The 26293-nt window shown below is 37.4% G+C and overlaps 2 protein-coding genes and 1 long non-coding RNA gene across 3 annotated transcripts; 1 reads left to right on the top strand and 2 right to left on the bottom strand.

The window, feature by feature from the left end:
* The first annotated feature begins 17022 nt into the window (after nt 1–17022).
* On the top strand, nt 17023–18174 carry LOC148926418 (uncharacterized). The gene is made up of 3 exons (XR_016130720.1): nt 17023–17141; nt 17276–17315; nt 17777–18174. It is a non-coding gene; the product is annotated as an uncharacterized LOC148926418 (long non-coding RNA).
* An 86-nt stretch (nt 18175–18260) lies between these two features.
* Nucleotides 18261–22159, bottom strand: LOC125188424 (protein trichome birefringence-like 19). Its single transcript, XM_048085256.2, has 2 exons — nt 21633–22159; nt 18261–19162 (listed from the first exon to the last, which is right to left on the bottom strand). Exons 1-2 carry the CDS (start codon nt 22107–22109, stop codon nt 18377–18379), a joined length of 1263 nt encoding a protein of 420 aa, XP_047941213.1. The 5' UTR covers nt 22110–22159; the 3' UTR covers nt 18261–18376.
* A 941-nt stretch (nt 22160–23100) lies between these two features.
* LOC125187421 (protein trichome birefringence-like 19) lies at nt 23101–26088 on the bottom strand. Its single transcript, XM_048084012.2, has 2 exons — nt 25522–26088; nt 23101–23869 (listed from the first exon to the last, which is right to left on the bottom strand). The coding sequence occupies exons 1-2, from the start codon at nt 25960–25962 to the stop codon at nt 23120–23122; spliced, it is 1191 nt and encodes a 396-aa protein (XP_047939969.1). The 5' UTR covers nt 25963–26088; the 3' UTR covers nt 23101–23119.
* Nucleotides 26089–26293: the final 205 nt, after the last annotated feature.

Here is a 26293-nt window from a genome sequence, read left to right as displayed (position 1 = left end):
TCACCTCGTGCGCGATTTAACATAATAGCAATCCTAGTACCGCTAGATATTAATCACCACTACCCAATATATCAGGATTATTGGGTTGCGAAAAACCCGCACCATTTGATAAGTCAAAGTAGTGCATAATCAATACCGTATGCTCAATGCTAACGTACGTAGATTAAGAAATAGTATTTTATCAAGACCTAGTCTTTCAGTAGATAGCATAAAGACACGTCTTGCTGTTAGATCCATTCAGTGCTATACCACACCAACGTCATCTTATTTCAGAAAGGCTTAGAAATAATCGGAATGACATTGCAACCTTTTGTTGGACCTGGCAGCGGAAGCGGTGCGTTTAAAACAATAAATCACATAAAAGTTAGATCTATTTAGCAGATTATTTAGACAAAAGCTATTCGCGTAATTATCACATGTATCATGCTCATAACTTGAATTAATCATGCTTTAAGAATATTTGAAACCTAAAACATGCTTTTCTACGGAGCAGAAAAATACCTAATTAATTCTCTAAAGAATTGAAGATGGCTAGCTTCTTCTCCACGTGATGCTTTGAGTACTAGACCACAAATCTTCTCTCTGGTTCCCGAACTGTATCCCAATATCAGTGTGGGCTGATCTTACTAGAATACTAGGACTTAAATAAAGAAGACAGAAGAAATCCTTTTTGGAATAGGAGAGGAATTCGAAAATTCCTACAGCTTGTGAGAGCTGAAATTTTCGAAAATTTTAGCAAATAAAATTGTGTTATTTCTGTCTCCTTTATTCTCCTATTTATATTAAGTTCCTTTTGGGCCCAGACAGGGATCTATGGAAGGTTTTGGATATGAGCTCATCCAATTTACTTTTTACTAATTAAATTGAACCCACAATTTAATATAAGTTATAATTGGAATATTACGAGCAGCCACTACAGAAGTAATATTGAACTCTCCCCATCCAAATCCGAAATTACAAGTAATCCGGGTTTCCGTTTATCTTTCATTTCCCGTGCTTAAGATTAAAATGTCCATTAATTAATTAATGTCTGCTATTGACTTAATTAATTAACTTCTTATTAATTCCAAGAGTGGACTTAGCATGAAACGCTTATTTATTATTCATAGAGTAATCACACTCCAACTAGCTAGGTTCTGAATAATAAAGCCTTGTTTCGCGCTCCTCTTGAGGACATTATCAAACGAGACTCAGCTCGCGCACGATTCAACTTAATAGCAATCCTAGCACCGCTAGATATCGATCACCACTACCCAATATATCAGGATAATTGGGTTACGAAAAATCCGCACCATTTGATAAGTCAAAGCAGTGCATAATCAATACCGTATGCTCAATGCTAACCTACATTGATTAAGAAACAAATATTTATCAAGACCTCGCCTTTCAGTAGATAGCCTAAGGCAAGTCTCGCTGTTAGATCCGTTCAGTGCTATACCACACCAATGTCATCTTATTTCAGTAAGGCTTAGAAATATGCGGACTGACATTGCAACCTTTCTCGATGGATAGTCAAATTCCATCTAGGTTGTGAAATTCATCTTTTTCTTTGTTTAGAACTGACCGTATTACCTTAAAGTGGACGACGCCCACAACCGGTCTACTAAAACAAAGACTTAGACTTTGTTAAGTTAACTTATACATTTAAACATGCATTAACATCCATTAAATGTAAAACATAACAACATAATGACAAAAAAAAAATAATCTGTTTTATTTATTGGAAAATAAAATAAGAGTTTTACAGTATTCAATCACTCGAAACGTGATTTCTAGTATACAAACTCTAACAATCTCCCACTTATACTCAAAACACTTTCGAGTATACAAAAAAAATGTGCTAACGTCTAATATTCTCCCACTTATACTGAAAGCGGATTGAGGTCTTGAATTAGTCGAACTCCCATTCCTTCAACATGGCTTTCATACGGCTTTACCGCTAATGCCTTCGTGAAAGGATCTGCCAGGTTGTTCTCTGACTCAATCTTGACCACTTGTATGTCTCCTCTCTGCACTATATCTCGAATGATATGATACTTCCTCTCTATGTGCTTGCTCGGCTTATGAGCCCGTGGTTCCCTCGAATTTGCCACAGCACCAGAATTATCGCAATAAATGGTGATGCTCTTGGGCATATTCGCAACCACACCTAAGTCCAGAAGGAAGTTCTTAAGCCATACAGCCTCTTTTGCAGCCTCTGAAGCGGCCACATATTCGGCTTCCATGGTAGAGTCTGCAATGCATTTCTGCTTTACACTCTTCCAAATTATGGCTCCACCTCCTAAGGTAAACACATATCCGGAAGTTGATTTCCTCGAATTTACATCAGATTGAAAATCTGAATCTGTATATCCTAAAGGACAGAGCTCGGCTGCATTGTAAACTAGAACATAGTCCTTAGTCCGATTAAGGTACTTGAGTATGTTCTTTACGGCAGTCCAATGTCCTTGGCCGGGATTAGACTGATATCTTGCTACCATGCCAACAGCAAAGCAGATATCGGGTCTAGTACAAAGCATAGCATACATGAGACTACCAATTGCCGAGGCATATGGTATTCTTCTCATCTCTGCTATCTCAGATGCTGTCTTAGGACACATCTCTTGAGATAAATGGATGCCATGTCTAAAAGGTAGAAAACCTTTCTTGGCATCTTGCATGCTAAAGCGTCTAAGTACTGTATCGATGTAAGATTCTTGGGATAAGCACAACATTCTCTTAGCTCGGTTCCTAAGAACCTTGATTCTGAGAATATGTCCCGCATCACCCATATCTTTCATCTCGAATTGGCTAGACAACCAAGTTCGCACTGATGACAACATCTTTTTATTATTTCCAATTAGAAGAATGTCATCTACATATAAAACTAAGAACACAACATTTCCTTTTTCAACCTTCTTATACACACAGCTTTCATTGGGGCATTTTTCGAATCCAAACTTTTGAACTGTTTGATCGAAACACTGGTTCCATGATCTAGATGCTTGCTTGAGGCCATAAATGGCCTTCTTAAGCTTCCAAACCATGTGTTCCTTGCCCTTTACCACATAGCCTTCGGGTTGTTCCATGTAGATGGTCTCCTCAAGACTCCCGTTTAAAAACGCAGTCTTAACGTCCATCTGCCATACTTCCCAATCCATGTAAGCTGCTATAGACAAAAGTATACGGATCGATTTGAGCATGGCCACTGGGGAGAAGGTCTCATCATAATCGATGCCTTCCTTTTGGGTATACCCCTTAGCCACTAGTCTTGCCTTAAAGACTTTAACTCGTCCATCGGGTCCACGTTTACGTTTGTATATCCACTTGCTCCCAATGGCAGTACAACCTTCGGGTAGGACAGACAAATCGTAGACGTCTTTGTCTACCATTGATTGTAGTTCCGAATCCATTGCTTTCACCCATTCGCAATGATCGACATCCGCCTACGCCTCTGCAAAATTCCAGGGATCAGGTACATTGCTGTCCGAGGAGTGATCCATGCACTCACCCAAACCAATGTATCTATCGGGCTCATGAGAGACCCTCCCACTGCGGCGCGGCACTACAATATCTGGAGTATTAGTTGAAATTTCTGGAATTATTGTTACGCTAGGTAATTGTTCTTGGTTAATGGAAGTTGTGACTTGAGTGAGCTCTTCAAGAGCTATCTCACTGCTGGACTTATGATTCATTACATAGTCTTCCTCTAAGAATGTGGCTTGTGTGCTCACAATCACTTTCTGATCTCTGAGACTATAGAATTCATAAGCTTTCGTTCCTCTAGGATATCCTATAAACACACAAACCTCTGTCCTAGCTTCCAGCTTAGTTGGATCCTTTTCCAATACATGAGCCGGACACCCCCATACTCTGAGATGTTCCAGACTAGGCTTGCGCCCATTCCACAACTCATATGGGGTAGTAGGAACAGATTTAGAAGGTAAGTTGTCTAAAAGATAGTTTGCTGAAAGCAAAGCGTGACCCCAAAACGAAACAGGTAACCGTGCATAACTCATCATCGATCGGACCATATTCAATAAGGTCCTGTTCCTTCTTTCAGCCACGTCATTCTGCTGGGGTGTGCCTGGCGCAGTCGTTTGGGATTCAATTCCCGCCACTGATAAATAGTCCAAAAATTCGGCACTTAGGTATTCGCCTCCGCGATCAGATCGCAGGCATTTGATACTCTTACCATGATGCGTCTCTACTTTAGACTTAAACTCCTTGAACTTGTCAAAAGTTTCAGACTTGTAGCGCATCAAATAGATGTATCCGATTTTCGAGTAGTCATCTGTAAAGGTGACGAAATATCGAAAACCGCCCCTTGCCTCGGTTGACATTGGTCCACACACATCAGTATGAATGAGCTCAAGTACTTCCTTGGCCCTATTCCCCTTTGACCTAAAAGGTCTCTTAGTCATCTTGCCTTCGAGACAGGACTCACACTTCGAAAACGGTTCCTTCTCAAGACCTTTAATAAGATCTTGATCAACCATCGCATGAATCCTTCTTTCGTTGGCATGACCAAGTCTAAGGTGCCATAAGTACGTTTCATTCATTGAAGTTGAAGGTTCTTTTCTTTTCTTAGAAATTTTCGATGTAGCATTGAGTTCTGATTTACGTTGATTAAATTGTGTAGAAGTGATTGTGTACAGATTGTTTTCCATGATACCACGACAGATATAAGAACCATCTTTCTTAATAACGCAATTGTCATTAAAAGAAATCGAATATCCATCAAAAGACAATTTAGAAACTGAAATTAAATTTCTTCTAAAAGAAGGTATCAACAAAACATTCTTCAAAATAAAAAATCTATCACTAGAAAAACGCAAATAAACGTCTCCCACTGCAACGGCCGCCACTTTCGTAGCGTCGCCCAGCTGGACTTCGATCTCACGATCATGTAGCCGTCTTGTCACCTGCATTAAGTCAGGATCAAAACATATATGATCAGTTGCTCCAGTATCAATAACCCAAGTATGAGTAGATGTCAAAGCCAAACATGACTCGACTACTAGAGCATGGTGCATACCTGTAGCCTTGCCCTTTTTAGGACAATCTGGCTTCCAATGACCCTTCTCTCCACATTTGAAGCACTTTCCAATAGGCTTCTTGTCACCCCGCTGTTTCTTCTTTCCCTTAGCATTCTTAGCTGCCACTGGGTTGGGCGCCTTTTTCTTTCCTTTTCTAGGCTTAGAGCCAGAGGAATTAGGCGCCAAACTCAGCATAGCTACCTTAGCTTGAACCATAAGGTCCTCCGCCGACTGAAGTTCAGTCAGCAGCTCTGCCAAAGTGTAATTCCGCTTGTTCATCTCGAAATTGAGCTTGAACTGTTGGAAGCTAGGGGGAAGACTCTGAAGGATTATAGTAACCTGGGACTCGGGATCAATCGTCCCTCCCAAAACCTCAATCTGGTTGAGGTGACTCATCATCTCGAGGACGTGTTGCCTTACAGACGAGTCTTCCTTCATGGACTTCGTCATGATACTCCGAAAGGATTGAGACTTAGCCGTTCGATTCTGAGTACCAAAAAGATTTGCGAGATTTGTCATGATCTCGGCGGCAGTTTCCATGGCAGAATGCTGATGCTTGAGTACTGATGACATAGAAGCCAACATATAGCACTTAGCCATCTCATTCGCCTTATGCCACCGTCTATGCGCATCTCGCAGTGCTTGCGCGGCATTAGCTGCCGGCACAGCTGGGCGTGGAGTAGTGAGCACAAATTTGTACTCTTCGGCTGTGAGAACGATATCCAAGTTTTGTTTCCATTCTATGTAATTTTGGCCCTCGAGTTTGTTTTCTTTGAGAATGGCAGAAAGAGGATTAAAAGACATCTTGACGGATTTTATTGCACTGCAAACAGAAGATTTTACTATTTGTCATAAACTTATGTAAGGAAATTGAGTAGATTAACCACAAAACTTTTCAAAATCTTACAACAGCCAAATTAATAAATTGTATCCTCCTCTGGAGGTTAATACGCATTAAAATTTTGACAATTTACTGGTCACAACGCCGACATATCAATAGCTTCCTCCTCTGGAGGTCGACATATCTAATGCTGCCTAAGCACGACCATCAGGTTTAGCATTACAGAATTTTATTTCTACAACACACTCCCATAACAATGTTCATGTGTTGATAACAAAACCAAGCTATCTCATAAATTCTGATTGAACTCTGAAACTCGTAGTTCCTTAGGATTATGGTCCCTACTCTGTAGGTGGCGATAATATTAGGAACCACTTTCTAGTTCATTCTATTTATTATTTGAGAAGTCCGCCCTTATGAACTTACTGTTTTCGTAGGATTATTGTCCCTACTCTGTAGGTGGCGATAATATTAGAAAATCAGCTTCACAAAATTTTGGCAGTCCAACCGATGGAGACCATATATAAACTTTTAGTTCATAATTATCGCTTAGATATTGTGTTATGGTTTTAATTAATTATCCTTTAGCCTTAAGGCAGATTAAGACTAATTAAATTCTGTTGGTATTTAATTGACTGGATAATTAAAACTTTTATTATCTTTAATATCTTAGTTTAGGAATTATTGTTCTAGAATTTAATTCTTATTCATGTCATACTATAAGATATATCTAAAATAAAGTACATTATTTATAATCTTAATTAGACATGAAAAATTAAATTCATATAATTTCCAAGTTCAAGATTAGGAAGAAAATTAAATTATATTATTTAATGTAATCTTACATATATCTTATCTTATTATAGATTCTAGATATATTATATTTAGGAAACTATTAAATTATTCTTATCTATATCATCTAGGATATAAAATATTCATAGATATAGAAAATAATCCAAATATTCCTAAAATCTAGGGAAATCTTCCCAAAATATTTTATTTCATTAAATGATATTATTTTTAATGATTTCTATTAATTTATGAATTAAATAATCATTAAAAAAAAATCTTTCGTCAATATCTTGCGATTCGAGGTTTGCACGAATCATCACGACGAAGATTTGAAGATTCCGCCCGGAGACTCTCGCCGGAGCGGCGTGTTCGCCGCCCGACAGCCGCCGGCAGTTCGCGCCGATGGCGCGCTGCTTCCTCCTCCCTTCCGCGGCATCGCCGCATCTCCCTCCGTCGACGTCAAGCCAGAAGACGCAGCCGGAGCCGCGACTTTCCGGCGATCTTCAACTGCCCGACGAGCTCGCGCGCTCCAGCAGCTGCCGCCTGCCGGCGTTGCTGCTCTCGGTTGCGCCTCGTTAGGGCTGGGTCGACTAGGGTTCTAGGGTTAGGGTTAGGGTTTCGTCGGATTCTTGGCGCCTCGGCAGCTCTCGGACAAGCCACCACGCCGTTTTCCTTCGCGCGACGTAGCAGGCTATCGGCTAAGGATCGCGGTCTCGACCGGCGACGCGCACGAGCCCATGCTCGTCGGCGCGTGATCGCGTCCTTCGGCTCCCTAATTTACGTCGGCGATAGTCGAGCTTTGATCGGGGCCGGCTAGGGTTTTGCGGGTTCGGCCGGTGGCGCGCGCGAGTCCAATCTCGCCGGCGCGCCGCCCCTTGCCCGTGACCCTCGGCTCCCACTCAATTCGACAACCCTACTCCGATCGCATGTAGTGCGATTCGTCCCGGCGTAAACGCCGACGAATCACACATCTCATACGTTCGAATAATTCAAGTTCTATGATTCGAATGTTCTTGAGTTCATCATGCAAAAACATAAATAATAAAAACACAAGAACATGCTTCGTAATCAAATAAGACATGCATACATGAAATTCGCGAAATTTAAATCCAAATAATCAGAGCCAAAGAGTGGCTCTGATACCAATTGTTGGAACTGGCAGCGGAATCGGTGCGATTAAAACAATAAATCACATAAAAGTTAGATCTATTTAGCAGATTATTTAGACAAAAGCTATTCGCGTAATTATCACATGTATCATGCTCATAACTTGAATTAATCATGCTTTAAGAATATTTGAAACCTAAAACATGCTTTTCTACGGAGCAGAAAAATACCTAATTAATTCTCCAAAGAATTGGAGATGGCTAGCTTCTTCTCCACGTGATGCTTTGAGTACTAGACCACAAATCTTATCTCTGGTTCCCGAACTGTATCCCAATATCAGTGTGGGCTGATCTTACTAGAATACTAGGACTTAAATAAAGAAGACAGAAGAAATCCTTTTTGGAATAGGAGAGGAATTCGAAAATTCCTACAGCTTGTGAGAGCTGAAATTTTCGAAAATTTTAGCAAATAAAATTGTGTTATTTCTGTCTCTTTTATTCTCCTATTTATATTAAGTTCCTTTTGGGCCCAGACAGGGATCTATGGAAGGTTTTGGATATGGGCTCATCCAATTTACTTTTTACTAATTAAATTGAACCCACAATTTAATATAAGTTATAATTGGAATATTACGAGCAGCCACTACAGAAGTAATATTGAACTCTCCCCATCCAAATCCGAAATTACAAGTAATCCGGGTTTCCGTTTATCTTTCATTTCCCGTGCTTAAGATTAAAATGTCCATTAATTAATTAATGTCTGCTATTGACTTAATTAATTAACTTCTTATTAATTCCAAGAGTGGACTTAGCATGAAACGCTTATTTATTATTCATAGAGTAATCACACTCCAACTAGCTAGGTTCCGAATAATAAAACCTTGTTTCGCGCTACTCTTGAGGACATTATCAAACGAGACTCAGCTCGCGCACGATTCAACATAATAGAAATCCTAGCACCGCTAGATATCGATCACTACTACCCAATATATCAGGATAATTGGGTTACGAAAAACCCGCACCATTTGATAAGTCAAAACAGTGCATAATCAATACCGTATGCTCAATGCTAACCTACATTGATTAAGAAACAAATATTTATCAAGACCTCGCCTTTCAGTAGATAGCCTAAGGCAAGTCTCGCTGTTAGATCCGTTCAGTGCTATACCACACCAATGTCATCTTATTTCAGTAAGGCTTAGAAATATGCGGACTGACATTGCAACCTTTCTCGATGGATAGTCAAATTCCATCTAGTTTGTGAAATTCATCTTTTTCTTTGTTTAGAACTGACCGTATTACCTTAAAGTGGACGACGCCCACAACCGGTCTACTAAAACAAAGACTTAGACTTTTGTTAAGTTAACTTATACATTTAAACATGCATTAACATCCATTAAATGTAAAACATAACAACATTATGACAAAAAAAATAATCTGTTTTATTTATTGAAAAATAAAATAAGAGTTTTACAGTATTCAATCACTCGAAACGTGATTTCTAGTATACAAACTCTAACACCTTTCACGATAGGTAGCCTAAGCCTATATGGGTTGTGAAATTCTTCTTTTTCTTTTGCAAAACATTGCATAGAACCGACTGTGTTACCTTAAAGTGGACGACGCCCACAACCAGTCTACTGAGCAAAAGACTTAGACTTTGTTTGCTTCTTATACATTTAAATGTTTATAAAACATCGTATATATGCACAAGCAAACACAATGTAATAATATACTGATTCTATTCGTGCGAAACTGCTCGAATAATACTGAATCGGGTTAAAAGTGGATTACAGAGTTTTACGTATACAAGCAAGATTCTATTCGAGCGAAACTTGCTCGAAACATGCTTTTCAGTATACCAAACCTAACAATCTCCCACTCATACTCAAAACATGCTTTCGAGTATACCCACTGCCAAAAACTCTCCCACTTATACACAAAGCAGGTATTGGTACTAGATATATCGAACCACCATTCATTTCACATCATGTTTGAACATGTTGCCACAAAAGTATTTTATGTGAAAAATCTGCTTGGTTGTTCTCTGATCATATCTTTTCCACCATAATGTCTTTGCTGCGTACTTGATCTTTAATTAATTTCATCTCTCTATGTGATTGCTTAGCTTTATTAGCTCGTGTGTCCCTTGAGTTAGCCTTCACTAGAGTAATCATAACCAAATGTAATACTCATAGGCATACTCAAACTTACGATTAAAGCTATTAGGAATATACTCCTAAGGTAAACACATATTCAGAGGATGACTCACTCGATCACTGATTAGTCATAAAACTAAGTCAGTGTAACCCCAAGGACATTACATGAATGACTGGTAAACTAGAATATAGTTACTAGCCTTTCTCAAGTACTAGGGTATATTCTCTACCTCAATCAAAGTCCTTTGCCATGGTTAATATGATATACACATGTCATGCATAAGCACAACTAATATCAATCTTAGTACACATTATAGCGTACATGAGACAACTATCTCCGAAACTAGAGACAAGACAATTCCATCTTGAAAGGTATAAACCTTTTCATGGAATTTCTAATGCTAAAATGTTCCAAGCAATGTGTAGATATAGGATTCATAAGAGAATCTCAACATTCTTTCTAGCAATCTTAAAAAAAAAAAAAAAAAAAAACTTAGATGCTCAGAATATAATTAGTTTCTCTTAAATCCTTTATCTTAAACTGGGCAGACAACCAGTTTCCTACGCCAGATGCCAATCTTAGTTGTTTGCAACTTTTGTAGATTTCATCATCGTAGAGTACCAATAATACCATATGTAATGCACTTTCAACTTCCTTGTGCTTATAGCACTGATAAGGACACAAGTCAAATTCCAAATATTTGACAATTTGATTAAACACATATACTCTGATTTAGATGCTTGCCTAAGACCATGAAGGTCTATATAAGCTTCCAATCATGCGTTTTTTGCCCTTCATTACATATCCGTTAGAATGTTCTAGTAGATGTTTTCCTCAAGACTTCTATTTATAGAAGGCTGTCTTGACAATCATAATACATACATTCTAATTTATGTAAGTTCTAATAGACAATATGATCGATTAAATCCTGGCACAACGATAGCGAGAAGATAATTCTCTTTGAACATAACCCATTGTCATTGTCTAGCCATTTGAGATCCACATTTACACTTGCAAAGATACTTGCTCCCACTGACTGACACAACCTGTAGGTAGTATTGCAAGTCTTGTAAAACATGTTGTCTATCTTAGATTGTAATATGGAATCTATTACCTTTTCAAAGATGATTATCCAAATTAACCAATATTGCATTGTAGTTAAGGGGATTATGTTCAAGTTAATCTAAGACTGAGTCTTATGACATTCTTAGACCCATGAACTTGTTGTGTTCCAGTGGAACGCTCCCACTACGATATGGTTCTTACAATCTTAGGTACTGTAGTTGATTTTATTAGTGCAAAAGTTTCTAATGGTATGACTTCTTGGTAATGTGGAAAATCCGATATCTCTCTCTTTATTTTGAGAGTTATCACGATGTTAGGCTTGTAGTTCATCTCTTGATCTTCATACAAGAATTATATCTTTGAAGATTACAAAACTTATAACCTTACATCATTTTGGACAAACCATAAAACATGCCTCAGTACTCAACTCCAATTTCTTAGACACTTTTCCAACACGTGTTGGAACAACATTACACCTTGAGATGTGCTAGACTAGAGACGCTCTAGTCCACAACTCGTGTTTTGTAGAAGGTACTGATGTTGGTAGTTTCTTTAATGTTTATCCCATCAATGATAAGATTTTAATGAGTACAACTCATCACTTAATCAAACTTGTCTTAGAAAGACTCAGATTCCTTCTTACATAACTATCCCATTCATTAGATGAATGCTTGGATCCGTTAATGGAGATTAGACTCCCACTACTGATCATAACCCTTTGCTCGTCTCCTTATGGTGTAAACCATTGTGACTTGCCAGTCTTTCTATGTTGCACTTCTATAAGTATTCTGAATCTGCTGAAAAATCAAATGATTCTAACTCATAGTGCATCAAACAGACTTTCTAAACTCTCAAGCTATTTAACGAAATGTTAAAATCTTGATAGTCTAGATCAGTTCGAACAATTGCTAAGTATTTTCTTGACCTTAAGACTAAGAGCTATAAATACTTTATCATTCAATGATTAAGAAGTTGATGTGTTGTTGAATACTTAACCTTGTCGCACTTATATTATTTTAATACTATGATGCCTTAAGCATCAACCATAAAACAATAGTTGAGCATTAATAGCTCCCACTGCAACAAAAACCTAACTGGATCAAGATCTCTTACTTAGAAGTTGCATTGTCATGTAAGTCATTGTCCTTCTAAAAAAAATAGGTCAATCCAACCCACAAAGCATCTTTTCTCGCTTTAAACAAACTTCGATGACAATTCAGGCTCTCCCATTTCCATATCTAGTCTTTTGTTCAAATGAACTAGGACTTAAGAAAAATGCAGCCTTTATGAATTCGTCATCTATCATGTTACTTTCATCTAACAGTAATATAACGACTATTATTCTGAAGATTTTCTACTTTTCAGTTAAACCTTCTTGTAGTCATTTCTTATTACTTTAGGCGATGACTTGTGTCAGAAACTATTTGAGTGATCAAAAGATCATCAAAACATTCTGTCACTCTAAGATATTCCAATCGAATCATCTTGACAGATTCTATTGATATCCATCTTTCATCGTCATTAACCAAGACTTGTCGAGCTACTTAAAGGAAAATAGCTTGACCTTATTCCTCAAAGAGCTTTTCAAGTACATGCATAATGCATTCTCGAACATTCTTCGTGGAATTATGTCGAGGAAATGGAGGACATGAATCATTGAGTATAAACTCCAAGCTTTCAGCGATGAGAATCTTATCCATTTTCGTTTCCGGTCTACATAATTTAGGCATTTGAGTTTACTTTCTTTAAGGATCACAGACAAATATTAAATGACATTATGAAGATTTGGCAAATTAACTTATTATCACATACTCATGCTCAATACATAATCGCAAATAACCACAAAACAATTATGTATCTTGCAACTGTAAAATTAAAATTTTGTACCCTCAAGCAGAGGTCAATACGCATTAAAATTTTAGCAATTTTACTGGTCACAACACCGACGAATAGTCCAGAGACCGCAGCACGGCATGGCCGCCAAATGTTGCCTAAGCACGACCAATAGATTTAGCATTACAAAATCTTGTTTCTACAACACACTCCCATAACAATGCTCATGTGTTGATAACAAAACCAAGCTATCTCATAAATTCTGTTTGAACTTCTGAAACTTGTAATTTCTTAGGATTATTGTCCCCACAGCATGGGTGACGATAATATTAGAAACTACTTTCTAGTTCATACTATTTATATTTGAGAAGTCTGCCCTTATGAACTTGCTATTTCTTAGGATTATTGTCCCCACAGGATGGGTGGCGATAATATTAGAAACTAGCTTCATAAATTTGCAAACCAACCGATGGAGACCGTATACAACGCACTTGTTGTAATCATCACTTAGATATTTTTATATGGTTTTTGCATAATTATCACATAAGCAGATAAAACAGATAATCCACTTAAATTAGATAAACACCAAATAAACAGATAAATCCATTTAATGCATGGCATTTAAACACACCGGATAATTATCGAAAATTATTTAATCTAGTCAAGGGAGAATCAATTAAATAATTATGTTTTATCTTGGATAATGATTATCCAAATTCATTTAAGATTTATCAAGATAGAGTCAACTATCTAAATCAACTTAGGATTATTCTAGATTTTAGTTCGATAAAATCAAATCCTACAATTCAAGATAACGTTGATATAGGATTATCATTATTTAAATCGTACTAGGATACTACTAGATAGAAACACTTCCATCATAATCCATAAGATAAAAATACAATCCAATAAATCAAGATTTATACAAATCTTAATTCTATTTAGAATCATCCAGAATATATCAAACATTACTTAGGATTTCTTAGATAAATAAATTTATCTAAATCCAATTAAATAAGGATTTTCTTATATATCATTAAAATCCTAATCTATCTAGGACATAAATCCAAAAGATAAAGATAACTTGGATTAATACTTATTTTAATCCATCTAAGATTTGTCTTAATAGAATTAAATCTATTCAAATCCATAGGATAAAATAAATTAATATAAATATTTATCCTAATTCATCTAGGATTTATCTTGGAGTAAATCCATATAAATCCATAGAATAAGATAATATTATATTATAATTATTTAAATCTATCCAAGATTTATCTAGGAATAAATCCATGTAAATCTATAAGATAAGAATAAAATATTACTCCCTCCGTCCCGCTTTAGGAGTCCCGGTTGAGTCGGGCACATGTTTTAAGAAAAAAGTGTTTGAGTGTGTAATAAATAAATATAGTAGTGGATGTTGGGACCCACTTTTAATTGAGTGTCCAATAAATAAATGTTATAGTGGATGTTGGGACCCACTTTTAACACTTTTTTATTAGTTTTAGTGGATGTTGGGACCCAATTTTAACACTTTGTAGGCATTTTTTTATTAATTTATCTCAACCGGGACTCCTAAAGCGGGACGCCCAAAATTGATCAACCGGGACTCCTAAAGCGGGACGGAGGGAGTATATTATTACTATCCAAATCCATCCAGAATTTATCTCTGAATAAATTCATATAAACTCATAGGATAAGAATAAAATGATATTATCATTATCTAAATCCAACTAGGATTTGTCTAGGGATAAATCCACATTAATGATATAGATAAAAAATTAGAATGCCATTATCCAAATTTAACTAGGATTCATCTAGGAATTAAATCCCTACAAATCCATAAAATAAGGATAAAATCTATAATTAATCCATGATTTAATACAAAATCAAATCTAATATAATATATAAAATCCACAAAAGATATATTCAGATCTTATTTCCAAATTAATCTTGATTTCTTTCCAAAATTGAATCCAAGGATTTGGAAATCCTAATCAAATTTGGAAAGAGTTATACGTTGAGCTCTGCGAGGCGATGGAACATGAGTCCTGGAACTGCCCACGAAGGGCTCCCACTCGCACCATAACCGCTGTTGTTCTGCGTCGTGCAAACTGCCCAGCTCGAGAGCTTGGGCTGCCGACACAGCTTAGCCAGCCCGCCGTCGCTGCTGTTGGCGCTGTTTCCGTAGCCGCCGGCGCTGTTAACGCACAGACCGTCGTCCTCGACCACAACACGCCAAATTGCAAGGAAAAAATGCATCACGAACAAATACGATTACAGCGGAAGACTATAAATTCTCGTGCGCATAGTTGCAATAGATTTGAAAACAACATGCTTAATCATTACATAGACATAATAATTACATGTAATCAAATTATGAGAAGACAAAAAGAAATTCTTTGTGATGTCCCACGTGAATTATTCTCCAAAAATACGTAATTCACTTTTTGATGTTTAAGGCTTGCGCGTTCGGCAATGTGCAGCCCCGGCGCGAGCGCCGGCTGCACATTCCCGTCGAATGTGCTCTCATCATCATCATGCATTCAAGCAAGTCACATAACATGAAATTAATCCACATAATCAGAGTCAAAAATTGGCTCTGATACCAATTGCTGGGATTAGGAGCCCCTTGCACAGCGGAAGACTTGTACAAAACAAATAAATCAGATAAGGATCTATTTGACCAATTATGCAATTAATCAATTAACATGTTAAACAGATAATTGCATGCTAGAACGCAAATAATTCATGCTTAGAAAATATAAATCATAAACATGATTTTTACGGTTTAGGGTTACCGATTTTGATTCTCCAAAGAATCATCGATTGCTCGCGCCTTCTCCATGTGATGATCTTCAATACTAGACCACGGATCTTTTAACTGGTTTCCGAACTGTATCTCGATATCAGGGTGGGCTGATCTTATCAAAATACTATGACTCGAATAAAGAAGATAGAAAATTCCTCACGAAGAAGAGCTGAAGAATTTTCGAACTCCTCTACTAATTAGAGAGGGGGGCGAAAATTTCCTCTACTAATAATTGTGTTTCTGTCTTTCCTTTATTCTCCTATTTATATTAAGTTCATATTGGGCCAAGTCAGGGATCTATGGAAGGTTTTGGATATAGGCTCCTCCAATGAGCTTTTTACTAATTAAATTGAACCCCAATTTAATATAAGCTTTTAATTGGAATATTACGAGCAGCCACTACAAAAGTAATATTACACTCCCCATCCAAATCCGAAATTACAAGTAATCCGGGTTTCCGTTATTTATATTATTTATTTTCCGCGCTTAAGATATAAATGTCTATTAATTAATTAATGTCTGCTATGGACTTAATTAATTAATATCTTATTAATTCCAAGAGTGGACTTAGCAAGAAACACTTATTTATTATTCATAGAGTAATAAAACTCCAACTGGCCAGTTTCCCGAATAATAAAACCTCGCTCGAGCTCCTCTTAAGGACATTATCAAACGAGACTCACCTCGTGCGCGATTCAACATAATAGCAATCCTAGTACCGCTAGATATTAATCACCACTACCCAATATATCAGGATTATTGGATTGCGAAAAACCCGCACCATTTGATAAGTCAAAGTAGTGCATAATCAATACCGTATGCTCAATGCTAATGTATGTAGATTAAGAAATAGTATTTTATCAAGACATAGTCTTTCAGTAGATAGCATAAAGACACGTCTTGTTGTTAGATCCATTCAGTGCTATACCACACCAACGTCATCTTATTTCAGAAAGGCTTAGAAATAATCGGACTGACATTGCAACCTTTCACGATAGGTAGTCTAAGCCTATCTGGGTTGTGAAATTCTTCTTTTTCTTTTGCAAAACATTGCATAGAACCGACTGTGTTACCTTAAAGTGGACGACGCCCACAACCAGTCTACTGAGCAAAAGACTTAAGACTTTGTTTGCTTCTTATACATTTAAATGTTTATAAAACATCTTATAAATGCACAAGCAAACATAATGTAATAATATACTGATTCTATTCGTTTGAAACTGCTCGAATAATACTGAATCGGGTTAAAAGTGGATTATAGAGTTTTACGTATACAAGCAAGATTCTATTCGAGCGAAACTTGCTCGAAACATGCTTTTCAGTATACCAAACCTAACATATCAGACACTTATGATTTTGGAAGGCTGTTTCTTAGAACTTATTTGCTGGGACTTTTACAGGAAATACTTGGAAGATGCTTGCATTTGGGTAGAATCCAATACAACTACCCTTAGTATTCTCTCCTCACAAGCTGAAATTGGGCTTGGATTCCTTCAGATTATATCTTTGTTATCGTCAGTACTTCTAATTTCCCTTCGTCATACATTTACTTCAATTCATATCTGCTTAGAGTTTTTCTCTGAAAATGATAATAAAACTCCAATGCTTACCGTGATTTATTCTTCGTCGTCACAAATTTTATTTTCAGGTGGCAACGCAACATTATACAAGCATTTATTTACTGGCAGGTGATAATCCCCTCTATATTTTATCTTGTTTTGGGTCTCGAAACTTGTTTTACTAGTACTACGAGTCAACTTCGGCTAACAACAATGACTGCAATAATTTGTTTTAAATTCTCTTTTCTAGTCCATGGGTCCTTTGGCAGCAGGGGTGGAACACATAAGTTGGCTAGTTCTAATGGTTTTGTGTTTCCGAAAATAGTATATAATGCTTCAAGTTATTTCTCTCATGTTGTCATCCTCATTTAGGAGGTTTTAGACTGGCTTTTGGGTCGGTGGTACCTATAGCTGATATTTCTCAAAGAGAGACCACAGTAGTATTCTACAGCCACACATCAGTAAACTATCTGCTAGTATTTGTTTTCTGCTTGAGTAAAGTTGTTAACATATAGACAGCCGAATGTTACAATTTATAATCAAATTTGAATAGAAGCTCATACAATGTTTGTAAAATCTTTGTTTGTCAGCTACTGAAGCTTATGTACCATGCTCCTGCCACTGCTAGCTACCACAGAAGCGCATGGTCTAACATTGGGCAAAAAACGAATCCATTGATCCAACGCTATGCTCCATTTTTTAACACTCCAATGGCCACCGCTCAGAAATGGTGGTTAAGGTGAAGCCACTCAAACACGACTAGTGATTCGAAAGCATCCACAGGTTTATGTTTTGGGCAAAAGCAGTTGGATTAGACTAAACTTACTCAGCAATTGCAACTAATAATCACGTAAGACCTGCCTTCTTTAAGCTCCCAGTTACTGATGAATTTACTAGAAGGGATACTATCCCTCCCAGTTTTCCCCATTTTTTATTCACTTTGATGGAGTAGTATTTTGTCATAAATAGTTGTGGGAGTAGCTTTTACTAGGTGTTTTTAAGATTAAATCATTCGACAGCGTACTCTCAATTAATTTCGTTTACTTTTATGTCCGGATTTGTTATCAGCTCGACTTCCTTTTAATTACATGTAATTGACAAACTCAATGCATTACAAATTTGACTAAGAAACGAAAACAAAAACAATCAAGACACCCAACAAGAAAAGAGGTGTAGTGGTACTTCAATAACTACTGCATTCTCTTCTTCTTCTCCTGATACCATCTTCGGGCCTCCATCTTCAACATATGATGCAAAACATCGGCCCATGAATCAATCGGGCCGGGCAAGCACCAATGCACACAGTCATTATACAACACCACCTTCTCATCGGGCCAATGCCCGTACCTACTCGGGTGCCCATCGGGCCTCAACAGCATCATCTGCGTCGCATCCATCACTCTCATCCTCCTATTCCCTCTCCTCTCCGCCGCCCGAAACTCCTCCAATTGTGTCATATACATATCCAACGTCTGCCCGTCCAACACCGTCTCGTTGCTCCCCACCGGCCTCCTCCGCACGCAGTCTCCGCCGGCGTTCCAATTCCCGCCCTCGAAATGCGACGGCGCGAACGTCCGCATGAGCGTCACTCCCTTGAAATCCTCAAGGGCCCGGAAGGCCGTCCGGAGGGCCCGGCGGAGGCCGTACGTGGTTGGGAAGTCGGTGACGTTGGGGAGCTGGCAGAAGCGGCAGCCGACGATGCGGCGGCGCTCGTAGTAGACGGCAGTGCGGGTGAACCAGTGGCCGGCGTTGATGATGAGGTAGTCGAAGTCGTGGATTTGAGTGGTCCACGACTCGTCGTACTCGTCGAGGTAGAGGTTGAAGAGGCCCGTGTGGGTCGGGCCGTCGGCGTCCCTCTCAGCGGAGCGGACGAGGAACGGTGACCAGAAATATGACATTGTAAAGTTGTAGCTCACGTACTTCCAATGCTTGAAATGCTCGTCCGACGTCGGAGAGACGTCGATCGGGTACTCGACCTAATCGCCAAAGTCAACATGTCAATATTTGACGTGTGTTTCGAATATTAATCAATTTATCATTAGGTCAATAGACTTACACAATTGAACGCTAAAAATTTAATTTGATCCGATAAATAACTCATGTAGTTAGGCAAACAGACCTATATAATTGAACATTAAGGTTAATTTGATAAGATAAATAACTCATCTGTTAATATTTGGCTTGTGATTTAAATATTAATCACTTTATTATTAGGTCAACATACCTATATAACTGAACACAAAGTTAATTTGATAAGATAAGTAACTTTATCTGGTTAAACCAATAGACCTATATAATTGAATATTAAAATTAATTTGATAAGATAAATAACTATTTGTATGACAAACTTACTAAATTAGAAGTTTAAGGCAATTTTTAAGTAAATTACTAAATAGAAACACCCCACCACGTACCATGACAGTCATAACTACCAAATTAAATAATAATAACTCAAAGTTCATGTCATCCCAATATAAAATTAGAATATTTAACACTCGGATTTCATTTTTCTAATATGACCAAAGCCAACTTTATTTTATTTAAAAGGAAGCAATTAAAACCAAATTTACAAGAATTTGAAGATGCGTAGAAAGCAAAAGGCAGAAAAGAGAGATTCGTTTATGTAAATAAAAAGTTACACATTGACAAGGATTCAAACAATTATTAAAAATTACTTTTAGAATGAAGAAAATCAATGACTAAAATAAAGAAAACCATATCATCATAATCTCTACGTGCATTGGACTCATATGCAAGAGTTTAACAGATAAAATATAAAATAAAACAAAGAATGCAATAGATAGAATACGATTGATATTGACTAATATTGGGAACAAGAAAATAATGTGGTGACGCTGCACCATATTCTATAGTCTTTTCTTTTGGCCTATATAGATTTCATACACTTGATCTATTCGAGACAAATTAAACCACGCCAAGGCACATGCACTGTTCCTCTTTACAGTTACATACTATATTTCTATATTATTATTGTTATAAAAATATGTATTTTTACAAATTTTAAATACCTATACTGTCCTTACTTATTTTAAATTTTAACCACACTATTTAATTTTGACCACACGATATATAAGATAGCAATAATATATCTAAAATTTTAAAAAATTGAGAGAGAGAGAGAAGATTTTGAAACAAATATACCTTATACATATATTGTAGGGACAGGTGTGTCATTTTCAAACAAATATATATACTGGAGAAGAAAACACCAAAGTGGGATAGCACTACAGTTGTTCATGTGGGTGTCGGAAGTTGGAATTTTAATTTAAAATAAAACTTGCTCTCCAAAATCTGGAAAAAAATCCAATTAAATAATTTCCATTGCAGAGCTGGAGATGTTGTCAAGATTGGATTCCCTTTTATTATTTAAAAATCCATTTTTATCTATTCCGGGAAAATTAACCAACATTTACACTAGAAAAGACATCCGCCCGAAATAACAAAGAAAATGAATACTATATGGTTTTAATGGAAAATATCATCAATGATGCCGTACACAACCAAATTGTCTTACTACTTCACAGCACAATGTTTCATGTCTGATGATATATACAGCTTAATACTCAATGAAATTGTAAGTACAACTATTGATTACTTTTAATTCGATAAGTTTCGGATCACTATTACTATTCGATAAGTACAACTATTGATTACTTTAATCACTATTAATATTTTATTTAATGAATTCAACAAAAAAATTCCTTTGATCACTAACTACTTAGATTAATTAAGTTTTTTATATTACTAGTATATTACGATAGTAAACCATGAAGAAGAACATTATTATCTTTGTCTAATTTCGAAGGGGTATTAAATAAAACAGTTAAGAGAGATATACGAAACTATTGAAAAGAAGTGGATATATGTACAGTCCTTTCAACTTTAATTCCCTCAAATAATTGATCTTAGCTGGCTAATTATAGGATGATTGCAACTTCTAATAATGATGCCAATAATTTCCCAAAATTTACCAACTAAATCAAATGATAGAGACCATTATGGGGTCAAAAAATCACCGTTTGTCCACCTTAGGTAATCTAACCCATTAACTTGTTTAAAAAATTTTGAACTATCGAGTAACAGGTTACCTAAAACTCAAAACTGCCAAAAACACAAATAAACAATATAGTTTCTTTTCAGCTCTACTTAAAATAATATGACAAGGTAGTACTGGAAGAATGGTCTAGTATTCAGATCTATATTATTTTTTTTTATTAACAAATCACGATGGACTCGAACCTGAGACCTTTGACCTTAGTATTCATTAGTCTACCACTAGACCAACTCACGCACAATCTATATTCATTTATTCAATTATACAAGTGTTGAGTGATGTGCATGTGTAGGGAAGGGAAATGATAGAAACAATTTTGGTATGTTAAGATTGATTAATATTTGAAGCAAAAAATAAAGGAGTTAGCATACCCGGGACAAGAGGCATATCATGGACTGCATCTGATTCCTCCCAACGGAATCTCCGACGAAGGCCAAGGACTTGTCCCGGACGATATCGAGGAACTGGTAGGGGTTGAACAAGGGCAAATCGCAGGCGTCGGGCTTCCAGCGCCACTTGATGAAGTCGGAATCGGGGCGTCCGTATTTCATGCAGTTTTGGTGCTCATGGATAGCCCAGCACGTCTTGTTGGTGTAGTACGGAGCCTCGGGATTCGGGATCCAATCCCCGGTGAAGATATCGCATTCTTCGTGGCTGTCGACTATCTGGATATCTTGCGCCGGAGGATTAATATTGTTCGTTGATGGGGTTTTTTGTGGCGGAGAGGGAGAGGAGTGTTGACTGATTGCGGCCACTAGTATTATTATTATGGCTGCTGCTGTTGCTATCCATATTATCTTTGTTCTTCTCTTCACATTTCGAGCTTTCCGAATGGGGAGAAGATCCATTTGGTGTTGGTTGAGAAATGTCTTTGGCAAGAATAGATAGATAGATAGATGATGGCCTTGTTTATAACTATATGTTGTGTGTGACTTGTGAGATAGAGGGCAGTATGGTAATTGTTTGGTTGTGTTTTTGAAAATAGAATAATATCGAGAGGTCATTGTTCGTAGATGAGTGTGCGTTTTCATAATTAATTAGTTAGCATCATTTTTTCTATTATTTCGGCTAATAATTTATTAGCGCTTAGTTTTGTATTATGTGATAATATAATTAGTAGGGCATGTGATGGAACAAGTCCAACTAATTAAATTGGAAAGCAAATTGCATGTTTTGGACTTTAATGAATTGGGATAGACGAAGGTTATTTTTGTGGAAAAGAGAAAATTTTAATTGTTAAAATTCGTGGAGCACAAACATGTAATTTCAATTTCCAGATTAGTTCAACACACGTAAATTTTGTGCAAGAGAGATTCGAGGGGCCAACCTTGAAAATGATTTGGTAGCCACACCTCTCTCTCTTTTAAGAGTTTTGTTTGTTTTGTTGTTGTTGTTTTTGTTTTTATTTTTATTTTTGTTGTTTGGTTTGCGATATCATGTGTAATCTTTTTTGTACTCAAAACTTTTGAGAGGAGCCCTCACCGAATTATTGCTATAAGAAATTCCGTTTCAAGCATGTCACGGTACTAATAGATGTTGTATGTCTTGTTGCATTTAGTTAAGATCAAATTATGCATAGATAATTAGATGTTACTCCCTTTGCGTTGTGCATTTTATTTAAGTGAGGGTAAATTCGATTATTAAGTGCCTAACTTGTTGGTCTTCCACATCATCTTTTGGACATCTTATAAGGTCGATCATGATAAAGAAATTAGGCTTTACTAACATATTTTTTCATCAGTGAACCTCACCTCAAATATCCATCGGAAAAGGCGTTTACCGATGTATTATCTCATCGATGCACAAAATGTCAGGAAAAAAAATGAGATAATGGCCGCATTTTGTCATTCTCTTCATACTATCTCCGGGCCTCCATGTTCAACAAATGAAGCAAAATATCGGCCCATGAATCAATCGGGCCGGGCAAGCACCAATGCACACAGTCATTGTACAACACCACCTTCTCTTGGGCCCAATGCCCGTACCTACTCGGGTGGCCATCGGGCCTCAACAACATCATTTTGGTCACATCCATCACTCTCACCCCCCTATTCCCTCTCCCCATCGCGGCCCTAAACTCCTCCAATTGGGCCGCATGCATATCCAACGTTTGCCCGTCCAGCACCGTCCCGTTGCTCCACAGCGGCCGTCGCCGCACACAGTCGCCTCCGGCGTTCCACTCCCCACCTTCGAAATGCGCTGGCGCGAACGTCCGCATGAGCGTCACGCCAGCGAAATTCTCGAGGGCGCGGAAGGCCGTCCGGAAGGCCCGGCGGTAGGCGTAGGTTGCTGGGAGGTCGGTGATGTTTGGGAGCAGGCAGTAGCGGCAGCCGACGACGCGGCGGCTTTCGTAGTAGACGGTGTTGCGGTTGAACCAGTGGCCGGCGTTGATGATGAGGTAGTCGAAGCCGTGGATTTGATCGGTCCACGACTCGTCCAACTCGTCGAGGTAGAGGTTGAAGAGGCCTATGTTGGTCGGCCCGACGTCGTCTCTCACGCCGGAGCGGACGAGGAACGGGGACCAGAAATATGACATTGTGAAGTTGTAGTTCACGTACTTCCAGTGCTTGTCGGTCGTCGGAGGGGACATGTCGATCGGGTACTCAACCTGGTCGTCAAAAAATCAGTTTGTCAATATTCGACTTGCTATATCGATATATACTATATTTTGTGACTATATGTATGTAAATTCATTTGATTATTTGCAAGTAAAATTGGATTGATTTTTAGAGTATAGTTAACTTTAGAAAAAATTGCAAGGAAAAGCCGAAGCATAATAAAGAAAATTAATGAAATGAGGAGTGTGGTAACTGTTACTAGTAGTTAGTAACATATAAATTTGAGTAATCGCCGTATAGATTGAATCATTATCTTTATACTAAGAAAAAACACCAATTTAGTTGAGTATTCCCTGCCGTCTCTATTAAATATCTCATATTTCTTTATTCGGATAGATTGCAATAAATGTCTCATTTCACTTTAACTACTTTTTAGTAAATGAATCATACATTACTAACTTATTCTACTCACAATTATATTATAAAACTAATACTCCATTTGTTTTCATAGTAGTGAAGACATTTCTTTTCGACCCGAAGATTAAGAAAAATTGTGTTAAGTGGGTTAAATAAATAAAGAACAAAGTAGGAAATGAAGAATGTAGAGAGATAAAAGAGAAAATAAAGTAAGAAAAAGTAGAATAAGTGAAAAGAAATGTGTTAACTTTAAAAAAAAAAGGAAATGATTCAACTACTATGAAACAGATGGAGTACTATATAAAAGTGGGGTCCATATTTCACTAATTTTAATCACTCAATTTTCTTCACAAAGTCAAATAATTTCTTGAAATCCGCACAAGTCAAACATGAGACATTCAATGTGGATAGGAAGGAGTAGTTAGTTTGGACTGAATATAAAAGGGTAATATTTAGTACTCCCTCTGTCTCGGATAATTCGGGTCACTTTGACCGGACACAGATTTTAAGAATTGTAATGAAAAGTGAGTTGAAAAAATTAGTGGAATGTGAGTCCTACCTTAATATATTAGTTTTATAATAAAATGTGAGTATGAATGAGTTAGTGGAATATGAGGTCCACTACCAAAAATGGTAAAAGTAAAATGGGACAAATTATGTGGGACAGACCGAAATGGAAGATTAAGACGAATTATCCGGGACGAGCTAGGACACGCTTAAAAACAAACATGGGGTTCAAAGAGAATCCTATATATAAATAATTCCAATTGCAGAGCTGGAGATGTCGTCAAGATTGGATTCCCCTTTTATTATTTTAAAATCCATATTTGTCTATTTCGAAAATATATGCAACATTTACACTGGAAAAGACATCACTTTTGTACATCAAAATTATAGATCTTAGCTGGCTAAATATAGGATGATTGCAACTTGTAATAATAAGGCCAAAAATTTCCCAATATTTACCAATGTCAAATGATAGAGACCATTTTAATTACATGGGGTCAAAAAATCATGGTTGTCAGCCTTAGGGTAAACTGACTCCATTAACTCTTTTGTAAAATTTGAACTGCCAAATGGAGTGACAGGTTAACTAAAACTCAAAAAAGCAAAAAAAGAACAAACAACAATTTAAAAATCAGGTTACAGTGAACTCAAACCCAAACTCAAGACCTTTAACCTCAAATCTGAACCACTCTATTACTATGCCAACACGGACGGTTTATATTCATATTTACTCATACAACTAAAGAAAAAAGAAAGGAGATGAATGTGAGTGTGATACCCGAGACAAGAGGCAGATGATGGACTGCATCTGGTTCCTCGCAACAGAATCTCCGACGAAGGCCAAGGACTTGCCCCGGACGATATCGAGGAACTGATAGGGGTTGAACAATGGCAATTCGCAGCCGTCGGGCTTCCACCGCCACTTGATGAAGTCAGAATCGGGGCGTCCGTATTTCATGCAGTTCTGGTGGTCATGGATAGCCCAGCATGTCTTGTTTGTGTAGTACGGAGCCTCCGGGTCGGGGATCCAATCCCCGCTGAAGATATCGCAGGCTTCTTGTGCCGGAGGCGCCATTGATGGGCTTTTTGGTGGCGGAGAGGCGTATTGCGGGTTGCTCACACAGATTGCGGTCACTAGTATTATCGCTGCTGCTGTTGCTATCCAAATTATCTTTCTTCTTATCAAATTTCGGGCTTTTCGAATGGGGAGAAATTCCATTTGGAGCTTCTAATGGGTTAGTTGAGTAATGTCTTTGGCAAGAATAGATAGACTATGGCCTTGCTTGTTTGGCTGTGTTTTGGAAAATGGAATCATTTCTACCGAGAGATGAGAGTGCCTTTTCTACTATTTCGGCTAATAATTAATTAGAGCTTTGTTTTGTATCAGTATGTACTAGCAATTAATATAATTAGTAGGGCATGTGATAGAACAAGTTCACCTAATTAATTTGGATAACAAATTACATGTTTTGGACTTTAATCAAGTAGCTCCAAATTAAGCTCGAATACAAGATTTTGAACCTTGCAGATTGAATGTTATTTTTGTAGAA

Source organism: Salvia hispanica, chromosome 5 (genome assembly GCF_029641045.1).
Source record: "Salvia hispanica isolate PSC_SH4W2 chromosome 5, Shi_PSC_v1, whole genome shotgun sequence".
Taxonomy (NCBI): Eukaryota; Viridiplantae; Streptophyta; class Magnoliopsida; order Lamiales; family Lamiaceae; genus Salvia; species Salvia hispanica.
The sequence above is the reverse complement of the archived record's forward strand: the minus strand, read 5'-3'. Positions and strand labels throughout refer to the sequence as shown.

Coding starts and splice junctions, on each gene's coding strand:
- LOC125188424 (XM_048085256.2), bottom strand. CDS start 22,109: ATGGATCTTCTCCCCATTCGGAAAGCTCGAAATGTGAAGAGAAGAACA. Junction 19,163..21,632: donor TGATATGCCTCTTGTCCCGG/GTATGCTAACTC, acceptor TTTGGCGATTAG/GTCGAGTACCCGATCGACGT.
- LOC125187421 (XM_048084012.2), bottom strand. CDS start 25,962: ATGGAATTTCTCCCCATTCGAAAAGCCCGAAATTTGATAAGAAGAAAG. Junction 23,870..25,521: donor TCATCTGCCTCTTGTCTCGG/GTATCACACTCA, acceptor TTTGACGACCAG/GTTGAGTACCCGATCGACAT.